Source organism: Bactrocera latifrons, unplaced genomic scaffold, assembly GCF_001853355.1.
Source record: "Bactrocera latifrons isolate USDA-ARS-PBARC rearing strain unplaced genomic scaffold, ASM185335v1 scaffold_30, whole genome shotgun sequence".
Lineage (NCBI taxonomy): Eukaryota > Metazoa > Arthropoda > Insecta > Diptera > Tephritidae > Bactrocera > Bactrocera latifrons.
Genome location: NW_017536630.1, coordinates 340,950 through 363,714, shown reverse-complemented (window position 1 = coordinate 363,714; position 22,765 = coordinate 340,950). Strand labels below are relative to the sequence as shown.

General features: G+C 37.7%; 1 protein-coding gene across 3 annotated transcripts in view; it reads right to left on the bottom strand.

The window, feature by feature from the left end:
• Positions 1–22,765, bottom strand: part of LOC108970530 (disintegrin and metalloproteinase domain-containing protein 10) — a 314,044-nt gene that overhangs the window by 231,119 nt on the left and 60,160 nt on the right. For all 3 annotated transcript variants that reach the window (XM_018935972.1, XM_018935974.1, XM_018935973.1), the window contains exon 3: positions 11,046–11,078. In XM_018935972.1, the coding sequence (XP_018791517.1) occupies positions 11,046–11,078 (33 nt within the window). The remainder of the gene's footprint in view (positions 1–11,045; positions 11,079–22,765) is intronic.

The following is a 22,765-nucleotide window of genomic DNA, read 5'->3' as shown; positions in this document are numbered from 1 at the left end:
GCTTGATAGGTTGAATTCACCTGCCTTTTGTCGCTACCAGGTTTAGRTGTAATTTTGTATTATTAAAGCGTACAAGAAGCCACGGAAACGTCACTTCAGCTGCGATGAAAATTATAGTGTTTTATAATAATATCAAAAGGTGGCCACTCTTGCGAACGGCAAGTCTTTAAACATCTAGGTTTGCCATGYCTTGCTGCCAGCGTTTGGTTAAAAAATGGTAATTGCATTAATTGATGACAGCAAATTACAGTCACGACGTTGAAGCAGGCAAGCCGAGTAGAAAKTATTGTTGCTTTCGCTTTGTCGTGTTGTTGTCAACAGCAGGCGCTGACAGTTAAACAGACAAAGATAGAGAAAGACAAATGGACACGCGCACAGRCGGCGGAGAGTTGGACAGACGGATGCGCGGTACTTAGTTAGGGCAAACTCAAAGAACATATTAAAATGTCAACGACACTTGTGTGTGACAACAACTTTCATGTTGCACATGCCGTGTGACACATGTGGAAGGAGCGATATGAAGAACTTATGGTAACGGCGTTGGACTGGTTGCCGCTCCGATGGTTCGTCAAATGCATACATTAGGAATGATATACACAAATATATGTACATTATTGGGCATATGGTATTATGGTTGCGGTATATGGGGCATTCTTTGACAACTCGATTGGAATCGTTGACAAAATAATTTACTTCAACGAAGTTGAAAGACGTTGTTAGGTGACGGATCTTCGTGGTTAACTATTGTACAGAAACTAAGTAACAGGGTTTGTCGTCTAAGAAGCAGGGGACATTACTTAACTAATGTCCAATTAACTTCGACTGAACCCATTTTTCTTTAATTCAACTTCACTTAAAACTTTAATATATTTCGTTCAAATCGCATATGAGAGCACAGATATATATACTACAAAGAGAAAAAACAAAGCTGCAACTTGGTGACTTTGAGAGTCGCATTAGCACAATCCAAAGAGTAACGAACCCAGATCCATCTTCGAGAAAATTTACACTTTCCAGAAGATGGAGGCAAACTGCGGAGTATTCTAAACCACAGAGTCTTAAAAGGATCGCAACCAAACGGATTGAGAACTGAGTATTATTTGAAAAGGGGTGTTAGGTTAATCCAATATCTACAATCTAACTTCTATATGAACAAACACAAACATGTGAATGTAGTTCCAAACAAAATTTCCACAATCCAGATAACTTTAAGATTCGAGCTAGAAATTGAAGGAAAATCTGTGTTAGTTTCTGTAGATAAACCTCTTGAGTCTGTTTCCGACAAAAAATGTCTAAACTCTGGAAAACCTTAAGATGCGGCCTAGAAATAGGAGAATAATATACGTTTATCAATACTTCAGCTCTTTGGAATGAAGAAAAGGAGCGACCTAGCTGTTGGAATCAATGAGCGGACTATAGGGATCGGCCTAGTCAGAAGTTTATTCTCCTCGTTATCAAGAACCTTAATGTGAACCTGCATGAAAAAAAATTTAATATTGGCTAAAAAATGTTTGGCAGCCTAACAGTCGTGACAAGCCTCTTTGTTGGTTCTCAACTAAATAGACTGACGTTGTGGATTGAAATATGGACATCGTGTAAGTTTTTGATTTGTCATTATAAATAGAGACGTTCAGTTCGTCGAGATATTTTAAACAATATGTTGTGATAAGTGAAGTGTTCGGCTTCACAAGAGACTGACTTACAATTTCATACATACACATAAATTATGTTCGGAATCTCTTTCACGCATCAGTGCAAGTAGAATATGTTGCCACATGTCGTATATGAGAGAAATGTAATATACACATACTTCTATTATTTCAGTCATAACCAATTCATATTTACAAACACGAAAATAGTCATACAAGTTATTGAAGAAATATTGGTGGACTCTAAAACAATACAAAATATGTACCTCCTCCTTCCAAACCCGACCGCATAATATTAGGTTGTCAAAAAAGTCTTGCGGTATTTTCGCTAGTTGGCGCTGAGAGCGCGTAGTTCTAGTTCTAATCGTGGCATCGGGTCATGCTATACCTTTTTGGAAAGCGCTTTTTCACGCGCTAGCACGTGTTTGATTGCTTGTCGTTTCTTTTAAGTCGTTCGTGAGTTATAGCGCCGCAAACATGGAGCAAAATAAAGAGAAAATACGGCATATTTTACAGTACTACTATGATAAAGGCAAAAATGCTTCTCAAGCCGCCAATAAAATGTGTGCAGTTTATGGACGCGATACAGTTCCCATTTCCACCGCACAACGATGGTTTMAACGTTTTCGTTCTGGTGTAGAGGTGGTCGAAGATGCGCCACGCTCCGGAATTGCGATAAAATCGCTGAATTGGTCGAAAGAGACCGGCATAGTAGCAGTCGTAGCATCGGTCAAGAGCTGGGCATGAGACATCAAAGAAAATGTTATGAACTTTGTAAATTCAATAAAAATACCGCAAAAATACCGCAAGACTTTATTGACAAACTAATATCAATTACTAAATCGAATTTAAGAATTTGTGATAAATATATCAACAGAAGACCCATTTTATTATATAAACAAATTCAAGCCTAAAATTTAAACTCGGCTAGGTATTGTACAACTGCGAAGTAGTACTAGTACAATACTTTGTGGCGGTACAGGAACTAACTCGTATTGAGAAGACAACCGTCACGTTCCAACGACAGTCTATGTAGCTGGGCGGTGCAGAAGAAAGTGTGTAGATGTTTCCACCTCATGTTTCCTTAAAAATTTGACAAATTTTCTAGTAAATATCAATCTGACAGTATCCAGTTAGAACACCGATGCAAACATAGCCAAGAATTAGTGGTTTATCGGACTTTTTACGTTTCACTCTAGGTATCAAAGCTTTCATAACTCTACAGGAGCTGGTTCCTGACCAACGTTTGCTGAATACACGCCAGGCCCATAGATCCATCCTGTTGAAATTAGGGTAAGGGTGCTCTTTCTTGCACGCTCATCAGCTTTACAGTTTCCGACGTTTCCGCTATGAACAGGCACCAAAGAAGCCACACTTTTGATAAGTATATCTTCTGCCACTTCCACTTGAAACTACAGTGGTCTGTGAGTCTGAAATAAGTGTTCTTGGAAGCTCTCGACAGAAGACTTACTCTCAACCCTTTCTCTCGAATCTTCCTCTTAAGCTTCAATTAAATTTGAAGCTCACTGCGCCTCTTCTCCAGCGGCTTCACCCACGCAGAAAAGATGCACGGAGTAGGTAGACTGTGAGAGACAGTAGGAATAGAGGTTTTCTAAGAAACCATGATTTTTTCCGACAAAACTAGTTAGGTGAGCCTTAAGGTGTCTGGATAACTAGCGCTGTTTGTATCTATGAGCCGCCAAGTCCGTAAACAGAAAGTAATGAATAGTTAACCAGAAAAAAATGTTGGTTTAATATTTCGAGTGCTACACCTATAATTGTATAAATTTTCAATCAGATTAGCAATTTTTCAAGACCTGTATTATTTGTTTCTGAATATAAAAATTTCCGAAACACGAATTTGACCTGGATACTAAACATTACAATATATATCGATATTTCATATCCAGCACCATCTACCGAGTAACTTGTTTTTTTATTACTCCAGCATTACGAAGAAGTTATACTATTGCCAAAATACTCTCCGTGAACACCACAAATTTGCATACGTTAAAACCAAGTTTCGAAAACTTTTCCCACTTCGATTTAGGAGTTTACCGACATCCGAAATGAGACGGCCTAACATGTTCCAATTTCCCGGTATGTTTACGGGAAACCTTTTTGTTTTCAAGTGCAGGTCTTACAGTGAAATACGATCACTTGCTTATAAATACATGATTCCTTCAGATAGGCGTAGCATCCTCATTAAAAACGAACTTAGATTGATGGCATAATACGTCGATCTAATTTATGGTCAAGACCGAGATAGGGTATTCGGCAAAAAAATATTCAGAATTTAACTACAAAACTTTCTAATTAAGTACAGCTACAAAAGTAACAAACTTGACGAATAAAGAGAAATATTTGATGGACTCAAAGCAATATTGAAATCTATCGGTACTTAACATTCCAAACTATCATGATCCACGATTAGTTTAAAGAAGCTGCCAAGTACTAAACAGTTAACTAATCTGGCCAATCTGAATTCGCTCATTCCAGTATTTACAATTTTTACTGCGCTAAGTTTCTCGTAAAAATGTGATGCTTAAACCCACTGCATTATTTCGGCAATATAAAGCTGCAAGCATCTTGTAACAGACAGCTGCAATTTTCGGGTTCCCAACCGGCTAGTATAACACACAATAAGCAATTATTTGAGCTGTCATGCAACAATCTTGTAATCCCGCGCCCACACACACCCCGTCATACAATCAACCGTCAAACTCCTTACATGCCAGTCTGTAACGGCATTTGCTATAATACAAAAGAATAATTAAATCCGGCAGAAATTTACTACTTAAACCATTGGACATACATCCTTTTGCGGGCGCCATTCTCATCTTCATCTGTGGCTTACAAGCGTTCGAGACTTTTATTTACGACTCTAAAGCTGGAGACGTGAAAGTCGAAATCCCTTCGCCCAAGAGAATAAACTACATCAAGGGGATTTTAGTTTAAAGCAACAATTTATATATTAAAAGTATAACAACCAACTCTTGCCTGCATTCGTTCATTCATCTCTACTCGTTCGTCCTGCTTCCCCCCGCCATAGAGTTCTCTCTATTCGTCTGTCAGTTTGTCGGATTTTTCAATGTAGTTTATCTTTTGGATAGCTGCGTGGCGGGAATAAGCAAAACGAAAGCAATAAAGAAGTCGACACAAAGTAGGAGTGTAAATAAAACTGAAAGAAGTCTCCGAAATCTCATAGCTGGTGTCATTGTTTTTTGCTATCAAAGAAACGCTTTAATACTTGTACATAGTAGCGRCCACATTACACTGGAGCACAAAGTATGAAACGGTGAATAACGAAGAAATGCGAAGAATATAAAAAAGGAAAACACTCAGCATTCGATGAAACAGTCGAACCGTCCAGCAGGACTTGCTGCTTCAGTCATTCGCATTCAAACTGCAACAAGTAAAGACTGGTCCTTATAGTGGTTTAAAATGTAGGTTTCTGCAAACATTTATTCAAGAAAAATTGTAATATTGATATTTTTATCGATATTGTGTTGTTACGAACCGAAATGAATCTAAGTCAAATCAAAGTTGGCTAAAACACAATTTTTGGAAAAAGAAAATGTGTGAAACTGGCTYCAAAACTGCAGTTTCGACTACACGGTTTAACAAGAGACTTAATTCTATTACTACGAGAAGCTCTTAATTATATCATGAGGAGCCCTTGGAGTCACTACAAACTGYTCATGCGGTACAGTCCCTTTGGAAGTATCCACTATCAGTTTAGGACCCGAACGCGGGAAGAGCAGACATTTTTTAAAGAGAAATTTTGACCGATATTGTATTTTCAGGGTTCGAAATTAATCGAAGTAGCAATCCAGCGTTGACTGAAAAAATCTTGGGACAAGAAAAATATGTGAGACTGTCTTCAAAGTGTAGTTTTGCGTCTTTGGGAATATTGTGAGGGTTATGGTTTAGGACCCGAACTCGGGAAGAGCAGACCTGATATTATTTCCATGTGGAGTTGCATTTCAACTAAACACCGAACCCAAAGTACGCCAGATTGTGTAAATGTGCTTCGAACCGAAGGCGGTACTTGATATCCTCGGTGCGCTGATCAACGCTTTGATTTGATTTGGTCCGCTGTGCTATTGTGCGGCGTGGCTTAAGTCTGTTGTCAGCAGATACTTCCATTAAACACATGGAACGTTGTCTTGCTACTGTTTTATACTTCCAACTGATGGAGATGAGAAAACCGAATACTGCATAATCACAAGACTGCCGAAGCTGAAAGTCAGAAATTCAGTTTGTGGACAACAGTTTGTACTTGMGCGAAAAACCTCAATATTTCGGGAATGGGTCGGATGATTTTAAGTTATTACTACGAAGGAAGAATTTTAGTAAGATTGGCATGTCAGTGCCTAACACGTGCGGTCCCTTATTGTGTAGGTATAGGCGCAAGCCTACGAGAACCCCCCAGTAAAGCAGTGTGTGAAACACGATCAGAGCTTTTAGACCCACAACTTTACATTTCGAAAATTTTACTGGTGCGGAATATAGGAAAACGAAGTTCATTTGGAGAAAGAAGTTCAGAGATTGTGACAATGTGCTTATCAGCGCTTCAAAATTTTGTGCCTTACATCAACAGATTTCTCTATGATAGCAGAGAAGCCCTCAGTCACTAAATCCAAAGACCCCAATAGAGGCATAGCAAACATGGGTAGTGATGACCACGTTGAGTCATATATTAAAGGGAAAATGTGTTGTTTTAAACTTTTGCGCCCCGTGAGTGAGATCTGGTTCGATGTGTCCCTGCCAATGCAAATTCGATAAACATATTATTAAACGTGTCGGCGTTGTCGAAAGGCTACATCGGGGTACTATGTAATTTGATCCTACATTATTTTGAGTCATGCCTTGAAAATACGATGTTTCGCTGATGGTTCATTAAATATTTGAGCACTTATGTTGAATATCGAACCAGCTCTTTCCGAAATAGAGCCAAATACTTCCACGAAGTTGTTACAAAACCGGTTTACGATATTAATGCGAGACCAACCCTTGCTGGCAGATTATGGAAATTGGTATATCTCGTCTTTCCCATAAACTAACAACACATCGTACGAAATATATGTAAAGTTTTGTGGAATTTTAAAACGAAGAGACCTGGTGAACCACCCAGTAAAAGGTGGTCTTATCAGAGACCAGAGAGACAGACAGGCAATGCAGCTAAAGTTGATGCCACGAGCACTTCTGACTACAGCCGACTGCACCCGTCGTCCACACGAATTAACGGTACGTTGGTAATATGCGTGCATCACTGATATCGAGAAGAAAACAAAGAAAAATATTGTATATAMAATAACATGGCAGCACATCCGGTAAAGACAACGGATATGAATATCCCTTGAAGCCATCAGACAGCGCAAATGAGCGTATAGTTATTGAGATGAAAATTACAAAATGAACAGCGCAACGCGAAGCCGGCAACAACAACACGGCAAGGAACAAAGCAAAACAAAAAATGAGAGACAGAAGCAAACAACGAAAAAACGACAGCAAAAAACATAGACTAGAAATACAAAGTCGGATATGATTGGACAACGTAACGGCTTGAAACAAAAGCGTAAAAAGYTTACGACAACCAAAACAATAACAATGTAATGTGTGTATAAAAGTATCGACTCGGTTATACAGCAAAGACTTTTTACGAACTTCTATGTAGTGGTAGTTGTAAATGTTACGTATACGCCGTGTCGCACAAACMGTAAATGGCAGCCGCAGAACAACAAAAAATTACAGTTACATAAAAAAAACTCATTCAAATGGCAGTTATTGCGCAGTTTTTGTGTTCCCTCTTTTATGGTGGAAAAAAGAATTTACTGCGTTTCATTTGCGGTCGAAGTCGTTGGGCGCTGATGCGTCCGCGTTGTGATGTGGGACATGTACTCAAATGGTAATTATTGCTGTACTTTTATGTGTGTTGCAAGTGCACGCTTTAAAATTGCTAYCATTTATTTTAAAGTAATAGTAATTATTCAAACTACTCGGAACTAAATCGAATTTTTTATATTTCACCATATTTCACATTATACACTCGTTTTCTAAACAAAAAACCTGGGCAATAATTGCCATTACGTCTGATAAGATTATTGGCTGATTGCTCAAAGCGCATATAAATGGGCAGGCAAATGCTGGCACAACTCAATGCAAACTCCTAAACAACGCTCATTAGCAACCGCTATAATAATTTGGTTCTGCCCAAGATACCTGATTTTGATAGTGTTTCTTCTCCAAGAAAAATGGGTAATAGGCGAAGATGAAGATTATCTTCCAGCAAGTATATTGAAGATTGTATAAATGTTTATTATGTTCCAAATTTGTGTAAAGAAACCCCTTCGTTAAGGCCGAATTGCTATTAAGGATAGTTGGTATAGAGACTTGGTAAAATTAGTACTGTATATCAGTAAGAGAGACGACTTTGCGCGACTGATTGATATCATAAACTCTATAACTGTCATTTAAACAACTTTTCTCACTTTGGAAACTATGAATTTATCTGATCTGATCCGTCCTATCGCGATTGCTCTTATGATCATAACCTCTAAAACTGCGATAGTCAAGAAAATTTACGATGCAAGATGTGTCTATATATATATGCGATATTACTAAACTATATTTCATATATTCATTGTTCTGAGTCCGGTTAACTTCGTAGAATGAAATCATATCAATATTATAGCGATAACTACAAAACAAAAAAAAAAATTATAGCACAACTATAAGATGGAAGAGGGATACAGAGTGGAGGGGAAAAAGTTAAAGAGAGAAAATATCTATAAAAAGGGGGAAGATGAGAAAATATATGTAAATATTTGGAGACAGAGGGGGTGTGGAAAAATTGTGTAATAGATGTGGTGAGTAGAGAAAAAGGGGTAAAAGACAGAGAGCRATTTACAGAGGGGAAAGAGAAATAAAAAGAGAACAGAGGGAAATGGTTGTAAGATTTCCCATAAAAGTCTACAATAATTAAATAATGTTTACTTGGGAGAAGTATTGAGATTGAAAATAAAATAAATATATATTGAAACATTTTTCGATTAAAGAGAGCCATAAAGAGTCCTCGGAAGTAATCTACACAAAAACTGATAATAGTTTTTACTGTACTAAATTATTTTACCATTTTTCGATTAAAGAGAGCACGAAAGTATCTTCGAAAACGATCSCACCAAAAACTGATAAAAAGTTTAGTAGAGAGAACAGCCGCATTCAGAGTWAGGAACACCGGATTCACTGACACTATATCTAGTATATTTCCGAAAGATTATGGCGGAAGACATTCCGGCTTTCCAATGATGAACATTTTATTTACAATATTCCAAATGAAATAGAACTTTATGTATTGCGGTCGAGTATAACATTTGGGCAGCATTGAACTTATAAATTTATTTTAAATCACACTAAAATCTTTCGTTCCCATTTCAGTTACACAACTCGTATGGCCATGAACTTTCCGCCAAAACCACAATTTTGCTAAACCCTAACTTTGTTGCTATTTGTTTACAAATTGAGCAATGAGAAATCGATTTTCAAGACTAACTTCCGATGATCTCTTTTGTGCTGTCATTTTTTTTTTTTTTTTGTTTTTTTTTTAATGAGTACGGAGACAACTCGGCGCAGCCAGCAGACGTCTGCCGACGGCACGAGTAGCCAACATGTCAACGGCCAAACGAAGCACAATAAAAACACAGTTATTTTGTTATAACAACCATAACGACACCGGAAGATGGAACGGTAATGTGGCAATACAAAAAAGGTCAGAGAAGGTGGACGCTGAGGCAGACAGCGACGGGCATGTGAATGAGAGCAGACGACACATAGCAAAAGCTACGCTATAGATTTAACTGAGGCTGTGGATATTGGAAATTCATAAGCTCAAACTGAAAGCCAGAAACTGTGGCAAGCAAATATGAAGTATTGAGGAACCAGCACGCAGACGAAAGTTAACGCAATCGTACCATGGCTCACAMATTGCGGCCCACCAATGGYACTGGAAAAATACCCACTGGCCATTCTTAAGTATCCCAACWGGCGTTACAGCAAACAGTGAAGCTTTACCGGGTAAAGCTGTATTCCGCAAAACACACAACGTCAACCGCAGTGCAAATGCAAGTGGCACAAGTGAAAGAGCGCGACGCGGCGGCCCAAAGTGGCAATGCAATGGATATGCAGCACGCAGCCGTGCCAACATGTTGTACGAACYGTAGAGCGGAAAGGCAAGAGAGATGCAATAAAAGTGCGCCAGGAGACCGCCAAGCCACTGAGGTAAGGACATAGCGGCAAACGAGGCGGCGCAGTTACAGTAGCTGTGTGCATGTCACGCGACCGCCAGAGGCAGCTCAACATACTTAGGTATATCCACAGCGCGCGTTGAGGAAAMAAGGTGCAGCGTGCTTATTATAAATTGCACTGGTTTTACGGGCGCGAACGCGCTCTTACATATTTTCCGGRTTTGGTGATGACGTGACGGGTGCGCGACGGCAACGACGGCGGCGAACGAAAACGAAGAAAACAGAAAACTTGCTGTGAACGAGTAAATAGTAAAAGTTTTGCCAACGCTAACTGAACTGGCACGCCAGCAGGCAAAACTGGAATGGCGGCAAATAAATGCGCACGAGAGTGCATAGAAATGAAAAACTGAACGAGCTGAGAAAATGCGAAAATGTGAAGAGGCGAAAATGGGTAATACATTCAGAAAAAAGCCCACCCAGCTGATGTGTAGCGCCGAGGTGGCGAAGTGGGTAAAGTGCTGGAGGAATAGTTTGCCATTTTGAGCGTTGAGACGGTGAGTGGAGAGCGACCAGCCGGCTGAAGTAATGCGCGCCGCGCTGTTGACGTTGAAAAGGTCTTTATCCTTTTGCCAATTGTGCATTTGTATGCGACGCTGTGCTCGAATATCGCCCACACGAACATACATACATACGTAGGTTTGTGGCAACCTCAACGGGTGCGTCTGTCTGAGTGCCTGCATTTAGATTTTAATATTATTTTTTCATTTGGCATGTTCTTCCACACCACCATTAAGTTTCTCATATTTTCTCATTTACTTTTGCTTTTCACATTTTTCCGCAGCGCTATCCAACTATTTTTCATCCCACGAAATTTTCTTTAATTTTCATTTTATTTTCTTTGAACGAGTTGCGGTTGCTGTGGGAGCATGTAGCCCGCATTTATTTTGCTCATTCATTGCTGCTGTTTGAATTTATTTCTATTTTTTGTTGTTAGTTTTGCAGTCGATTTTTGTATTTCTATTTTTGTTGTTATTGTTTTTTTTTTTTTATTTTTTTATATTCTTATTGCTTTCATTGCACTAAAGCGCTGGGGGCGCACTTCATTCATTCATTCACTCCTCCGTTCATTCATTCATTCGACAAAACTTACCTCTTTCAATTCCGGAAATGTCTTTTGCGTAGCCTGAAATTAAATAAGAAGAAGAAGAAAAGAATTAGGTAAATTACTGTTTTAGTTGTGCGCTTCGGGTGTTGGAGCCGCRCACAGATTTCCGCAACACCTCCCGCAATCATTAATTATAAAAAATACCACTATATTATCTAAGAGAGAAATGAGCGCAATCGCGCGGGTTGAGGCGGAAATTACTCTTAAATTAATTAAATCTGTGTGGGTAAAGTTTGCAATACACTTGAAATGAATTATGACCCGCCAAGTGGTGGCGCGGGCTTAAATAAACTTTTGCAGAGTTGGTTTGACTGTACAACCACCTTCATATACTCAAATATATCTAGTATGAGCGCTTGTAGACAGTTCATTTAACTATGCGGCGCTTTAAAAACTTGGCGTACTTAAAGTTAGGACAGTCTACAGAAGCACTTCTCCCTGATAAGCTGTATTACCGTTGTCTTCTAACATATTTGGCTGCCAAGTCCGATAATTTAAGAAGTAAAGCATTTTGAAAATTAAGCATTAACCACCATTAAGGTGAGAGCATAAGAGGTGAGGAAATGAAAACAACACATTTAGTTATGTTCCATAAACCGAATGMAATTGATGTGATTTCATTTTTACCAACTATTTATTTCATAACAAAATAGCTGTTGGTAGCAAATGATACTTGTTCTTAACTTATTTCTAAATATTTTACTTTCTAAAATTTGAATTTTCTATTAGCTATGATAATGAGTTAATCAATCCCAAGCAATGAGTCCCGATGACGATGAAGCAGACGTTCCATTGGCCGACCATGAAGAAGCTCGAATAGTAATTACCCGTTTAAAGAACACCAAAGTAGCGGAGGTCGATGGATTGCCGGCCGAACTATTGAACTACGACGGCGACTGATAAGAAGCATGAGTCAACATTTTTTTGTAAAATATAGTCGGACAAAATCATGCCCGACAATTACTCAGCTCAATTAACAAAAAGAGAGATCCCACAATCTGCGCCAACCTCCCAGATTTTCCCCATGTGCCTTATCTTGCATACTAAACGACGTTTGAGACAAGGCGACTCTCCATCGAGCAACTTCTTCAATCTACTCCTAGAGAAAATTGTTCGTGATGTAGAACTTCTTGCACCATCTTCTGTAAGTGATCTGCAGACTGGATAAGGAAGCGCAGCAAATAGGGAGTGAACGAGGCCAAGACAGAAAATTTCCTGTTATCAAACAAACAGACAAACAGACGTCACACTCGCGACTTGGCCCTATGTCACAGTTTAGTCAGAACTTCGAAGTCGTATATAATTTTRTATATCTTGRAACCATCATTAAYACCAACAAYAACGTCAACCTCGAAATTCAACGCAGAATAACTGTAGGAAACATGTGCTACCCCGGRCTGAGTAGGCAATKGAGATGTAAGTYCTCTCTCGACGAACAAAGASYAAACTCCACAAGTCACTCATCATCCTCGTCCTGCTTTWTGGTGCAGAGCCCTGAACAATGRCAATATCTSATGCGTCGGCGTTACGAGTTTTCGAGAGAAAGGTYYKKWRRARRWWWWWKRWTYYYYWMSSSKTKGKYMMSGSSRAWWWYSSSWTTKRWKRAAMSRWKRRSYKKWAKRRRWWWWMSRARRMMWTTRMMWWRKTYMRSSRAWTWARGGRAAGSSGCTGGGCTGGCTAGSTSATGTCCTCTGTATTCGAYGCAATAYTCGCCGGGGGAAGCAGAAKAAGAGAAATACCTAAACTCAGTTGAAAAGATCAGATGAAGGTCCTTTCCAGTTGGCGCAACGTTGCGAAAAGAAAAAGCTAAAAGCATTTAGCGATTGGTAAACATTTTATTATCAATCAAAATTCAAACGTTAGCTTGATATTCATTAAGTTATTAGTGATTACACTTGTACAGTTAAAAATGTTGGTTCGTTCGCATTAAAAGACTATCCGAGGCAGTCGTTTAATGCTAGTTCATAGAATGTACGACTATAAAGTAATTTCAACTTTATTTAGCAGAAGTTAGACGGTGGTGGTAATTAGATGTTTTCACTTCGCCTTCCTCAGCTTTGCGAAAGTTCGGACCCCAAAAGCTTAAACCTCATCCCATTGGTACATATAGGACAGTGTTAGAACTCTTATCATTGCGGTAAGATGAGCCTTGCTAAGAGCGAAAAATTCAAACAAAACATCTTAGATTATTTTTTTGACCAGAAAGAAAAAACTCCCRATTCTCGTTGGTAGCAAAAGCTTACAGTCCACCGACCTAATGCTAGAAGAATAATGAAATTGATCTAACTATGACCAAAACCATTATGATAACCAAGTAACTTGATGCTATCAGACACTCCTTGACTAATCTTGAGCACATTATCAATGAACCTCATGGACTTAGGTAAAAGTCAAAGCAGATATCTCGCAGAAAAATATCTTAGTGGCTATGTACGCGGAGAAGAAACTACTATTTAACGCCAATTTACATTCGCCATTACTCATTATGACTTACTGCATTCTGTTCTCTTGCCAAAACGACTAACCTACAACTTAGAGTTATTCTCAAACAATTTTTTTAGTTTTTAGTCTATGGACGAGGACGAGATGAGTCTATATCCTTCGTAGCTCTAGAGCGCATATAAATCCATTAGTAATTTTATACCGAACTCCAAGGGCTAACTGCTACCCGTGGTACCCAATTTAAGTCTCCCTCCGGTCAGACCAGTTGAGCACCCATCAAACTCAATGACTATTGACATTTGTCGMTTGAAGTTCAAATGTTTTTTTCTTTCTTCATTCAAAGCCAATAATATCATTTCAAGCTGTCTATTTACAAGGCTACAGTATGCTTGATAATTGGGTCGATTCAACACCTACTACCTACCTCCTTCCTGCTAACTGGGAGTTTTCCGATATTTTTCTACTTATAGCTTAAATTCAGGTGATAATTATCAAGGTACAAGCTGTGGAAAATAAACCACATGCACATGTTTTCTTACTACAACTTGAATTCTCWGAAACCGCTACAGACAGACAGCCAGCCCACCTGATAAACTGTGAAAGCAAATAGCTCAGTGGAAATTTTCATAGCTATTTCGTTTTCTAGGTGCCCTGAGCAGAAGCAAGCAAATCAGGCATATCAGCTGCAGCGATAAGTGTGCAAAAACTAAGCATGTTGCGGAAAAAACAGTGAAAACGCAAAATCAAAGGTGACAAAGCCAACTCCAACTGGTCGACGGCGCTGCAATTCMTGCGCATGGCCTACACCATAATTGTTTGGCTTTGCTTTGACTACGTCTCACTGATATTGTTGTTTTGCCTCTTTGTTTCTGTTGTTGCTGCGCTGTGGTTGTTATTCGAGCAACTCGCTATCTATTACAGCTTTTTCCTTTCATACTGTCCACCTGCCTGYCTGCCAGTCARTCAGTCAGCCAATTGCCTACTACCAGCGCCAMCTCTGCGCCGCCTCTTTCCCACCATACGCTCMGCGCTGCCAAGGTTTAAAGTCTGCCGCGCATTTATGCATTCACTGGCGTTTTCAATTCGTTTGATTTTCATGCTTCAATCCATCCCTCGAAGTGTTTTGCACTCCCCAAGCTGTTTGTTTGCATTAACGGCGCGGCTTGCAGCACATAAACAGTTGCTAAATTAATTTTTCCACTTCCGTTTTGCATACAAACATATATGCAACGTGCAACGGCAGTGTGGCAGGTTGCAGGTGGGGTTGATATACATACATACATACATGCACGTGTAGGTGATTGCATATGCATAAGTTGCTTGCCTCCCTGGCATTCGCGCTTGGCCGCACATGCATATGTATGTWTGTATAATATACACACATACACTCTTACACACWCACATACACGAGTATTTACTTGGAAAACAAAATGCCTGTGTAATCATATGTAAATAGGGAAATCCATTTATTTGTAACGAGCAAAAAACTTGCGCAAAACGTTAGCAGCTGCCACATCTAACGGCACATAGGAGCGCCCTAAACACATTTGCATACATTCATTTTTCATTAAACGATCTGCCAAACGTACAAATTACTATTCAAATGACTTTGAAGTGATTTTCCGGTATCACATTAGCTTTCTTATATTGCTTTTGTTGTTGGTTTCGTCTTCATGYCGCTATGCTTCGCTGCGCTAAATGCCTGACACTCTGCTCTATGGGTGATTCAATGCAATTTGCGCTCATTAAATCTAAAAGTGTCTGCTGTCTAAGCAAATTTGATAAGCTTTGCGACGACACAACACGTTCGGACGACAGAGACGTTGAGACGTGACTTAGTTGTTGGTTTTGTATTTTGAARCTTTTCTAAAATCTGCTTGCTTTTATTTATTTATTTATGTTAGCTTTATTAAAATTAATGAGTAATGATAGTAATTATATATCGTGTATATATTCGTATGTATATTGTTATTTATGAATGTACGTAAGTAGGTATGTAAGTATGTACAAATGTATGTGAATTTCACAGAACTTGTAAAACTGATTCCCCATTACTTTTCTTTAAGCTTATCTGCGAATTGCGCATAAGCACATATTGAGATTCTGATAGGAAGTTTATTGCGAAGAGTCATCRTTTAATAAGAATTTCTAACGACATACATACTGTGAGCGTCAAAAATAAGTAAACAGCAGTTCTATCAATATAAAGTGTTTATAACAACGCAGTCTTTAATGCAACAAAAAAAAGTTGTATTACAGAATTCAAGGCTTATATTATAAGAGTTTAACTTAGTATAAATAATAAACAAAAAGTAAACACAGCCAAAAATATTTCACTTAAATTACAAATACTCTCTTTTTATCGCGTCAAAAAAAAGTAAACAGTGGCGACAACCGTTGTTTGTTTATAATACTTATTTTGGAAAAGCGACAAATATTATTTGCAAACCGTTACTATTCAAGCGAGTGAGTGTAGTAAAGAATATTTTTTCATRTCCCATTTGTTATTTCTGATGTTAAGTCGCAAAAATATTATATTTTGTAATGGGCAAGCAAACAACTACTGAAACTCGAAAAATCATATTACATTTGCATAAAAAAGGTAAATCTTTGCGCGAAATCGGACAAATAGTTGGAAGACACCATTGTACAATAAAAAAAAATTATTGATAAATACAGTAAACATCAGACTGTTGAAAATTTGCCACGGCCGGGCCGACCAAAACGCCTTACTGACTGTGAAGCGCGATCAATAGTAAGGGAAGTAAAATCAAATCCACTTTCAAGCGCTGTCCAAATATCAAAAGATATAGCAGAAAAATCGGGTAAATCCGTAAGTGCCAGTACAACAAGGAGAACATTGCACAAAAGCGGTTTGCATGGAAGAGTACCACGCAAGAAACCCTACATATCAAAGGCGAATCAACAGAAGCGCTTGGAATTTGCAAAAAAGTATATAAATCAGCCTGCAAACTTCTGGGACAACATTTTGTATACAGACGAAAGCAAATTTGAAATATTTGGATCGAAAAAAACCCCTAACATTTGGCGATCCAAAAATAAAGCCTTTGATGATAAGTGTATTACCAACACCGTAAAACACGATAGAGGATCGGTTATGGTCTGGGGCTGTATGGCAGCATCTGGTGTTGGAAATTTAGTTTTCATTGAATCCACGATGAACAAATTTGATTATTTAAACATTTTAAAAAATAACGTCGCTCCTAGCGTTGAAAAATTATGACTATCAGAAAATTGGATCTTTCAGCAAGACAATGGTCCTAAACACAAGTCCAAAATTGTTAGTGAGTGGCTGTTATATCGAACGCCAAAAACTCTTGATCACCCTCCGCAGTCCCCAGACCTTAATCCTATCGAGCATTTGTGGGAGCACCTTGACCGAAAAATCAGGCAGTGGAGCATTTCAAGCAAAGACGACCTAAAACAGGCTTTGACTGAAGAATGGAGCAAACTCTCCAGAAGTTCTTACAGAATCTATGCCTAGAAGATTAACGGAGGTCTTGAAGTCCAAAGGTAAGCAAACAAAATATTAGACTCTTATATCAATTTAGTTTATGTACATATATGTATTTTAACTTTACGGAACTCTGTTTACTTTTTTTGACGCGAAAAAACGAGAGTATTTTTAATTTAAGTGAATTATTTTTGGCTGTGTTTAGTTTTTGTTTATTATTTATACTAAGTTAAACTCTGATAATATAAGCCTTGAATTCTGTAATACAACTTTTTATTGTTGCATTAAAGATTGCGTTGTTATAAACACTTTAATATTGAATTGATAGAACTGCTGTTTACTTATTTTTGACGCTCACAGTATGTACATTTATACGTATACATTGTGACAAAAAAGTAGCCGGAAATTCTAAATAAAACGCAAAATATTTAATTATTCGTCAATGTTTATTTTGTGGCCTTCAAAGTAATTCCCACCCGATGTAACATATGTATGTACTTATGGCAACGATTTGGATGGCCGTCAGCTCCTTCAGCGAATCTTGTTTCATCGCCTCTATCGACTGCAAACGGATTAGACGAAGCGGTAATTTCAGTTTGCGGAACAATAAAAAATCAGTCGGAGCCAATATMTGGTGAACACGGTATTCATTGYGTTTTTGGCTCTAAAATCGGCCACAATYGTGGCTCGATGCRAWGATGCATTATCATCGTGTGAAATCCATGAATTGTTCCTCGAAAATTCCGGACAAGTAAACGCCTCAATACGACCAAAACGAACTCCTTATTGACATTCTGTCCTTCCAAAACAAATCCATGACACAAGACGCGAATATCAAAACAAAAAACACAATGAGCTTCACGTTGATTTTTAAGCGGCTTTGGCGTGGTTTTTAATTGTTAACTTTTTTGCATGTCAAACTCATAAACCATGTCTCATAGTAGTTATGATGTTCTCCATGAATGTGGGATCGGAATTCGCATGTTCRAGCATGTACTAAGTCCTGTCCTGTTTACGGTACTCCTTTTGAAAAAAAAAGGCAGCTTTGTAGGGACGAGTCGAGCAAGAACGCGTTTCATGCTCAAAATATTCACCAAAATYATTCGAACGGATTCGCGAGAGATGTCGAGCTCTCTTGCCATCTCTCCAACGATTTTCAAGCACCATATCCTTCACTTTTGAATATTTTCATCAATTGCAGAGATCAAATGTCGTCCAGCACAAGTCTTCCACGATGTCTCGACCGTCTTTGAAGGCTTTGTGCAACTCATAGCCTTGTGTTTTTCATAGAACTTAATTACCGTAAGCTTTTCCAAAATTCGCAACGATTCCGCAAACAAAACTTTGTCACATATACAAATTTGGGACAAATTCTTTGTTCGATGTTGAAGCTAACTTTTGGTTAAATAAAAAAATTGTCGCATTTGGTGACATGATAGTAATTTGATGCAGCCGAAGTTAACGTATTTACTTCACATGGAACAATCGGTTTTTCTAAGGTCATTTTCTTATCTTTAAGATTCTTGTATATTGTATAATATAATATTCCAGCGCGAGAATAATGGACACAAGATAGATGAAGTTAATTAATCATAGTAATTGTAATTAAATCGCTCATACTTCCACTTTTACGATGACAAAAACGTTCGTCGGTAATATGCATTCGAAAACGGAACGAAACTGTCATAATCTCTATTTCCATAATTCTTAGCCCAGCGCTAGTTTCTTACATCGTTTAGGTATCGAATATTAACGTGAATAACAAAGGTACTTAGGGGGCACCCTGAAAGTTATGGTGTCTACCCTAATAATTCTAGACTTTGTTCTCCCCTCATTTGAAGGCTCATGACTTAAACCTATTGATAATGTGAACRTATCGTTGATTGAAAACTATTACGGAACCCAAATATTGAGGAGAGAACAAGGAAGACATCGCTTGRATTATTCTGATGTGGAGAAGTTCTAGGCAAGAGGTAAGGACTCTCATCAAGGTGGTGTTGTGTCTCTACGACACCGTGGTCAAGCCAATAACGTTCTATGACGTATTTGTCTGCTGAAAGACGATAGAAAAATATATCGCTAAGAAGCTTGAACGTAAACGTTCATAGAAAGGCTCTCATCATCATCTGTTAAACATTGCGGACTACACCAACAATAACAATATACACGTAACACCCGTGGATATTGCCGGTAAGTGCATTGTCCCGATAGTTGATCGAAGACTCAGGAAAGCTTGGTATAATAATGGAATCYAAACAGGGACAAATTTTTTAACAGGGAAGGTTTGTACGGTATTTATCCTTAAGGATTTCTAAGTCTAGTCAGTGACTTTCAGACAGAAGTGGYTGCTATTGGGATAACACTAGACGTATTGCTTCAACGACGATACAGTACTAGGTAACTGTGCACTCAAAGTTAGTCAGGGAGTTCCTAGCCTTACTAGAATTAGCCTCAAGCTACTTATTTATCAGACTCGTTCGGGTGCCTATTAACATGGGAGTTTTAGRTACCACAACGGAACGGCGATCTAAGCTGTCCAACTGAAATCGCCTGTTGGGATCGATTCCTTAATCTAACCTACTATAGTGGAAGCTATTTCAGTATACCATTATCTAAGTAGATCGCAACCGGTGTGGATAAATTCAAAACGACTATGTACAGACGTATGTGTAAATATTTTAGAAAATCTGGATCATTTGAGATTAGAAATATTTTTACACTTAATGTTTCATATTATTTACACACAAGTTGAACCAAATAAAGAAACTTTTTTTTTAGAAAAATATAGCATATTTTGTTAGAGTAATCTCATTTTAGCTACTATTGAAATATACACAAGATGAAAACAGTTTACGCTTTAAATACTTTAACACACAATACATGAATAATCACAAAAATAATTATAGTTTGCAGCGCACAACAAAAGCGCATTTATCACTATTACAGCTTTTGCAACAAATATCTTGTTAGTTAATTATCACATCAACAATTTCCATAATGTGATATACAAATTTGCACAGCGAACTAAAAGCACACTGCAAAAGAGAGAGAGAGAGAGAGAAAGAAAATACGTACAGCCGCGCGATGAGTAATCAAAGTCAATTAAGAAACTGTGTCGACTAAATTCAACCGGCAATAAGTAAAAGTGAGCCGAGGTGAGAAAACAAAATGGAAAAACACGAAAACAAGTAAGCAAAAAAGTAAAAGTGAAAATCTACAGTAATGCGTTACAAAAGGAGACAAAAACACGTCRGCCAATAATAGTAATGAATTAAATAATGCAACTCACTACATGAGATTTTCGTGAAATAGTTTCATTTCTTGTTGCTATTGTAGTTGTACACATTGTTCAATGCCTTATTACAGTTAAGCGTGTTTTAAGAGCTTTGGCAGACTTAACTATATCGAGTCAACGGCAGGCGGCTCGTGAGCGCGTGCCACGAAGCCGCACTCTGCACACAACAACAAGTCAAGTCAGGGTATCTACAAACATATATAGTTAGTACATATGTATGTAAGTATGAACAGCAGCTTAGGTAACCAACACTTTTTGTAGCATGAAAAATTGGCAAAAGCTGAATTATGTAGAAAAAATCTAAAAACAAATGTAAATTATTGCAAAAATGTTACGTAACTAATAAAAATGGTTGGCTAATTGGTGGCACATGCTCAGTAAGTTTACCATAGACTAAGCAGCCAATAAAAAGGTTATAAAACAGCCAAATAATAAAAGGGAAATAATGTCGAAGGGAATATGAGGTATTTGAAGTTTAAAGTATTCAGATCCCAACCTTTAACCTTATAGATAATTTTGGTGATCTTGGCTGGTGAGTCAAAATCTAGCGGTACAATATGTGTGCATATAACGATGCTTTAAAACTAATAATTTAGAATTAAAATATTCGATAAAAAGCGTAAAAAGTGAACACTTAAGAGCGAATACCCAAAATAATGAGAGAAATGTCTAAGTAGTAAATCCAAACTTAACGGAGCTAATGCTTCAAGAGTATACATATTTTCTATTTTCACTTCTTAAGCTTGMCCTCAGTCCGGTGATAAGTTCTGTTACAAATCCATAAACTAAATGATCCATAAAATAAATATGCATATACAGTAGACGCTCACAAATTAGAACTCTCAGAAATTAGAACATCCAGAAATTAGAARTTTTAATGCATTGGACGCTCTGAAATTCACTTCTGAGAATTTTTTTTTTTTTTATTTTTAACACAAGGGAATTACCATTCTTGGTTTTAATTTTACTGAACAAAGGTAAAATAGAAAGGGGCATCCCCAAGTTATAATTCCTTTATAATTCCTTTTTAGTTTTTGTTTTGCCATATTTTTGGTGTTTTTGTCATTCGTATGTGAAATTTGATACGCGTGGACATACTCGTATTATGCTAGACTCTACCGAAAACTAAAAATAACTTACTAAAATACTTGGTCAAATAAACGTAAAAAAACTACTTTACCTTTGGAAACCAAAGTAAAGATATTGAAAAAGCTGGACAAAGGAGTTCAAGGGAATCACCTAGCGCTAGATTTCAAAGTGAGCAAATCTGCCATCAGTTATATCAAGTCAAATAGATCATCTATATTAAATGCTGTTTCCATCACTTATCAGGAAGCATCAAATAAAACTATGTATAGAATATGCGAAAATGGAAAGTCGTCTTTATGAGTGGTTTTTAAAACATCGCGAAAGGAAGTGTACATTGATAGGAACAGTGTTAAAAGAAAAAGCTAAACACATTTTTGGTGAAAAATAACCCGATAATAATAAAAATGCATTCCGAGCRAGCGATGGATGGTTTACTAAATTTAAAAAGCGACATGGCATTCGTTTTCTAAAAATTGGCGAGATGCTTTCTAGTGATATTGCCTCGATCACTCCATTTATTCACAAATTCMATGCAAAAGTCACTGAGATGGGGTTAATGGAGTCGCAATTATATAATATGGACGACACCGGATTATTTTATCGTTGCCCACCAGATAAAACATATATCTCTGCTTGTGAAAAAAGTGCGCCTGGCTACAAAATTCAAAAGAACAAATTTAAATTTTAATTGGTTCAAATGGTGATGGCTCTCACAAAGTAGTGCCCTTAGTTATTGGAAAACCCAAAAATCCCAGGAGCTTCAAAGATTTTAATAATCCACTTCATTACAACTTTTCCAAAAATGCTTGGATGACACCTCGGATCTATCATGATTAGTTTCACAAGATATTTGTTAACGAAGTAAGAGGAAATAATTTTGCTTTTAATTTCTTTAGTTTTAAAATATCCTTTTTTTCTCAAAAAAATAACTTGCCACCGAAGACTGTTTTTTTTTTCTTTTGCTTTTGCGCATTCACCAATTGAGCATCTTCAACGCAAAGATGACAACATATTTCTTGCCGTCAAATGTGACAGCAGCTTTGCAACCAATGGATCAAAATCCCATAAAGTTAACTAAACTTGTTGACAGAAGTAAGTTACTTGCCGAACGTGGTGCACTGCATGGTCTGTTGAAATACCATTCCATCCGAAAGGCAATAATATTTCTGAGACAAGCTTGGACTGCAATGAAGCTCTCCAAATAATTCAAATTCTTTTAGTAGAAATGGATCCAAACAGTTTCATGTGTATTGATGACATCGAGAAATGCAATGTCATGTTTGAAGACGGAACTGGTTATGACCTAAGTAGCGGTGATGAGTTTTCTGATAGCAGTGAGGACGATGTTGTTGATGACACACCAGTTATTAACGTTAACAATTTAATAAATTGGTGCAACACGAG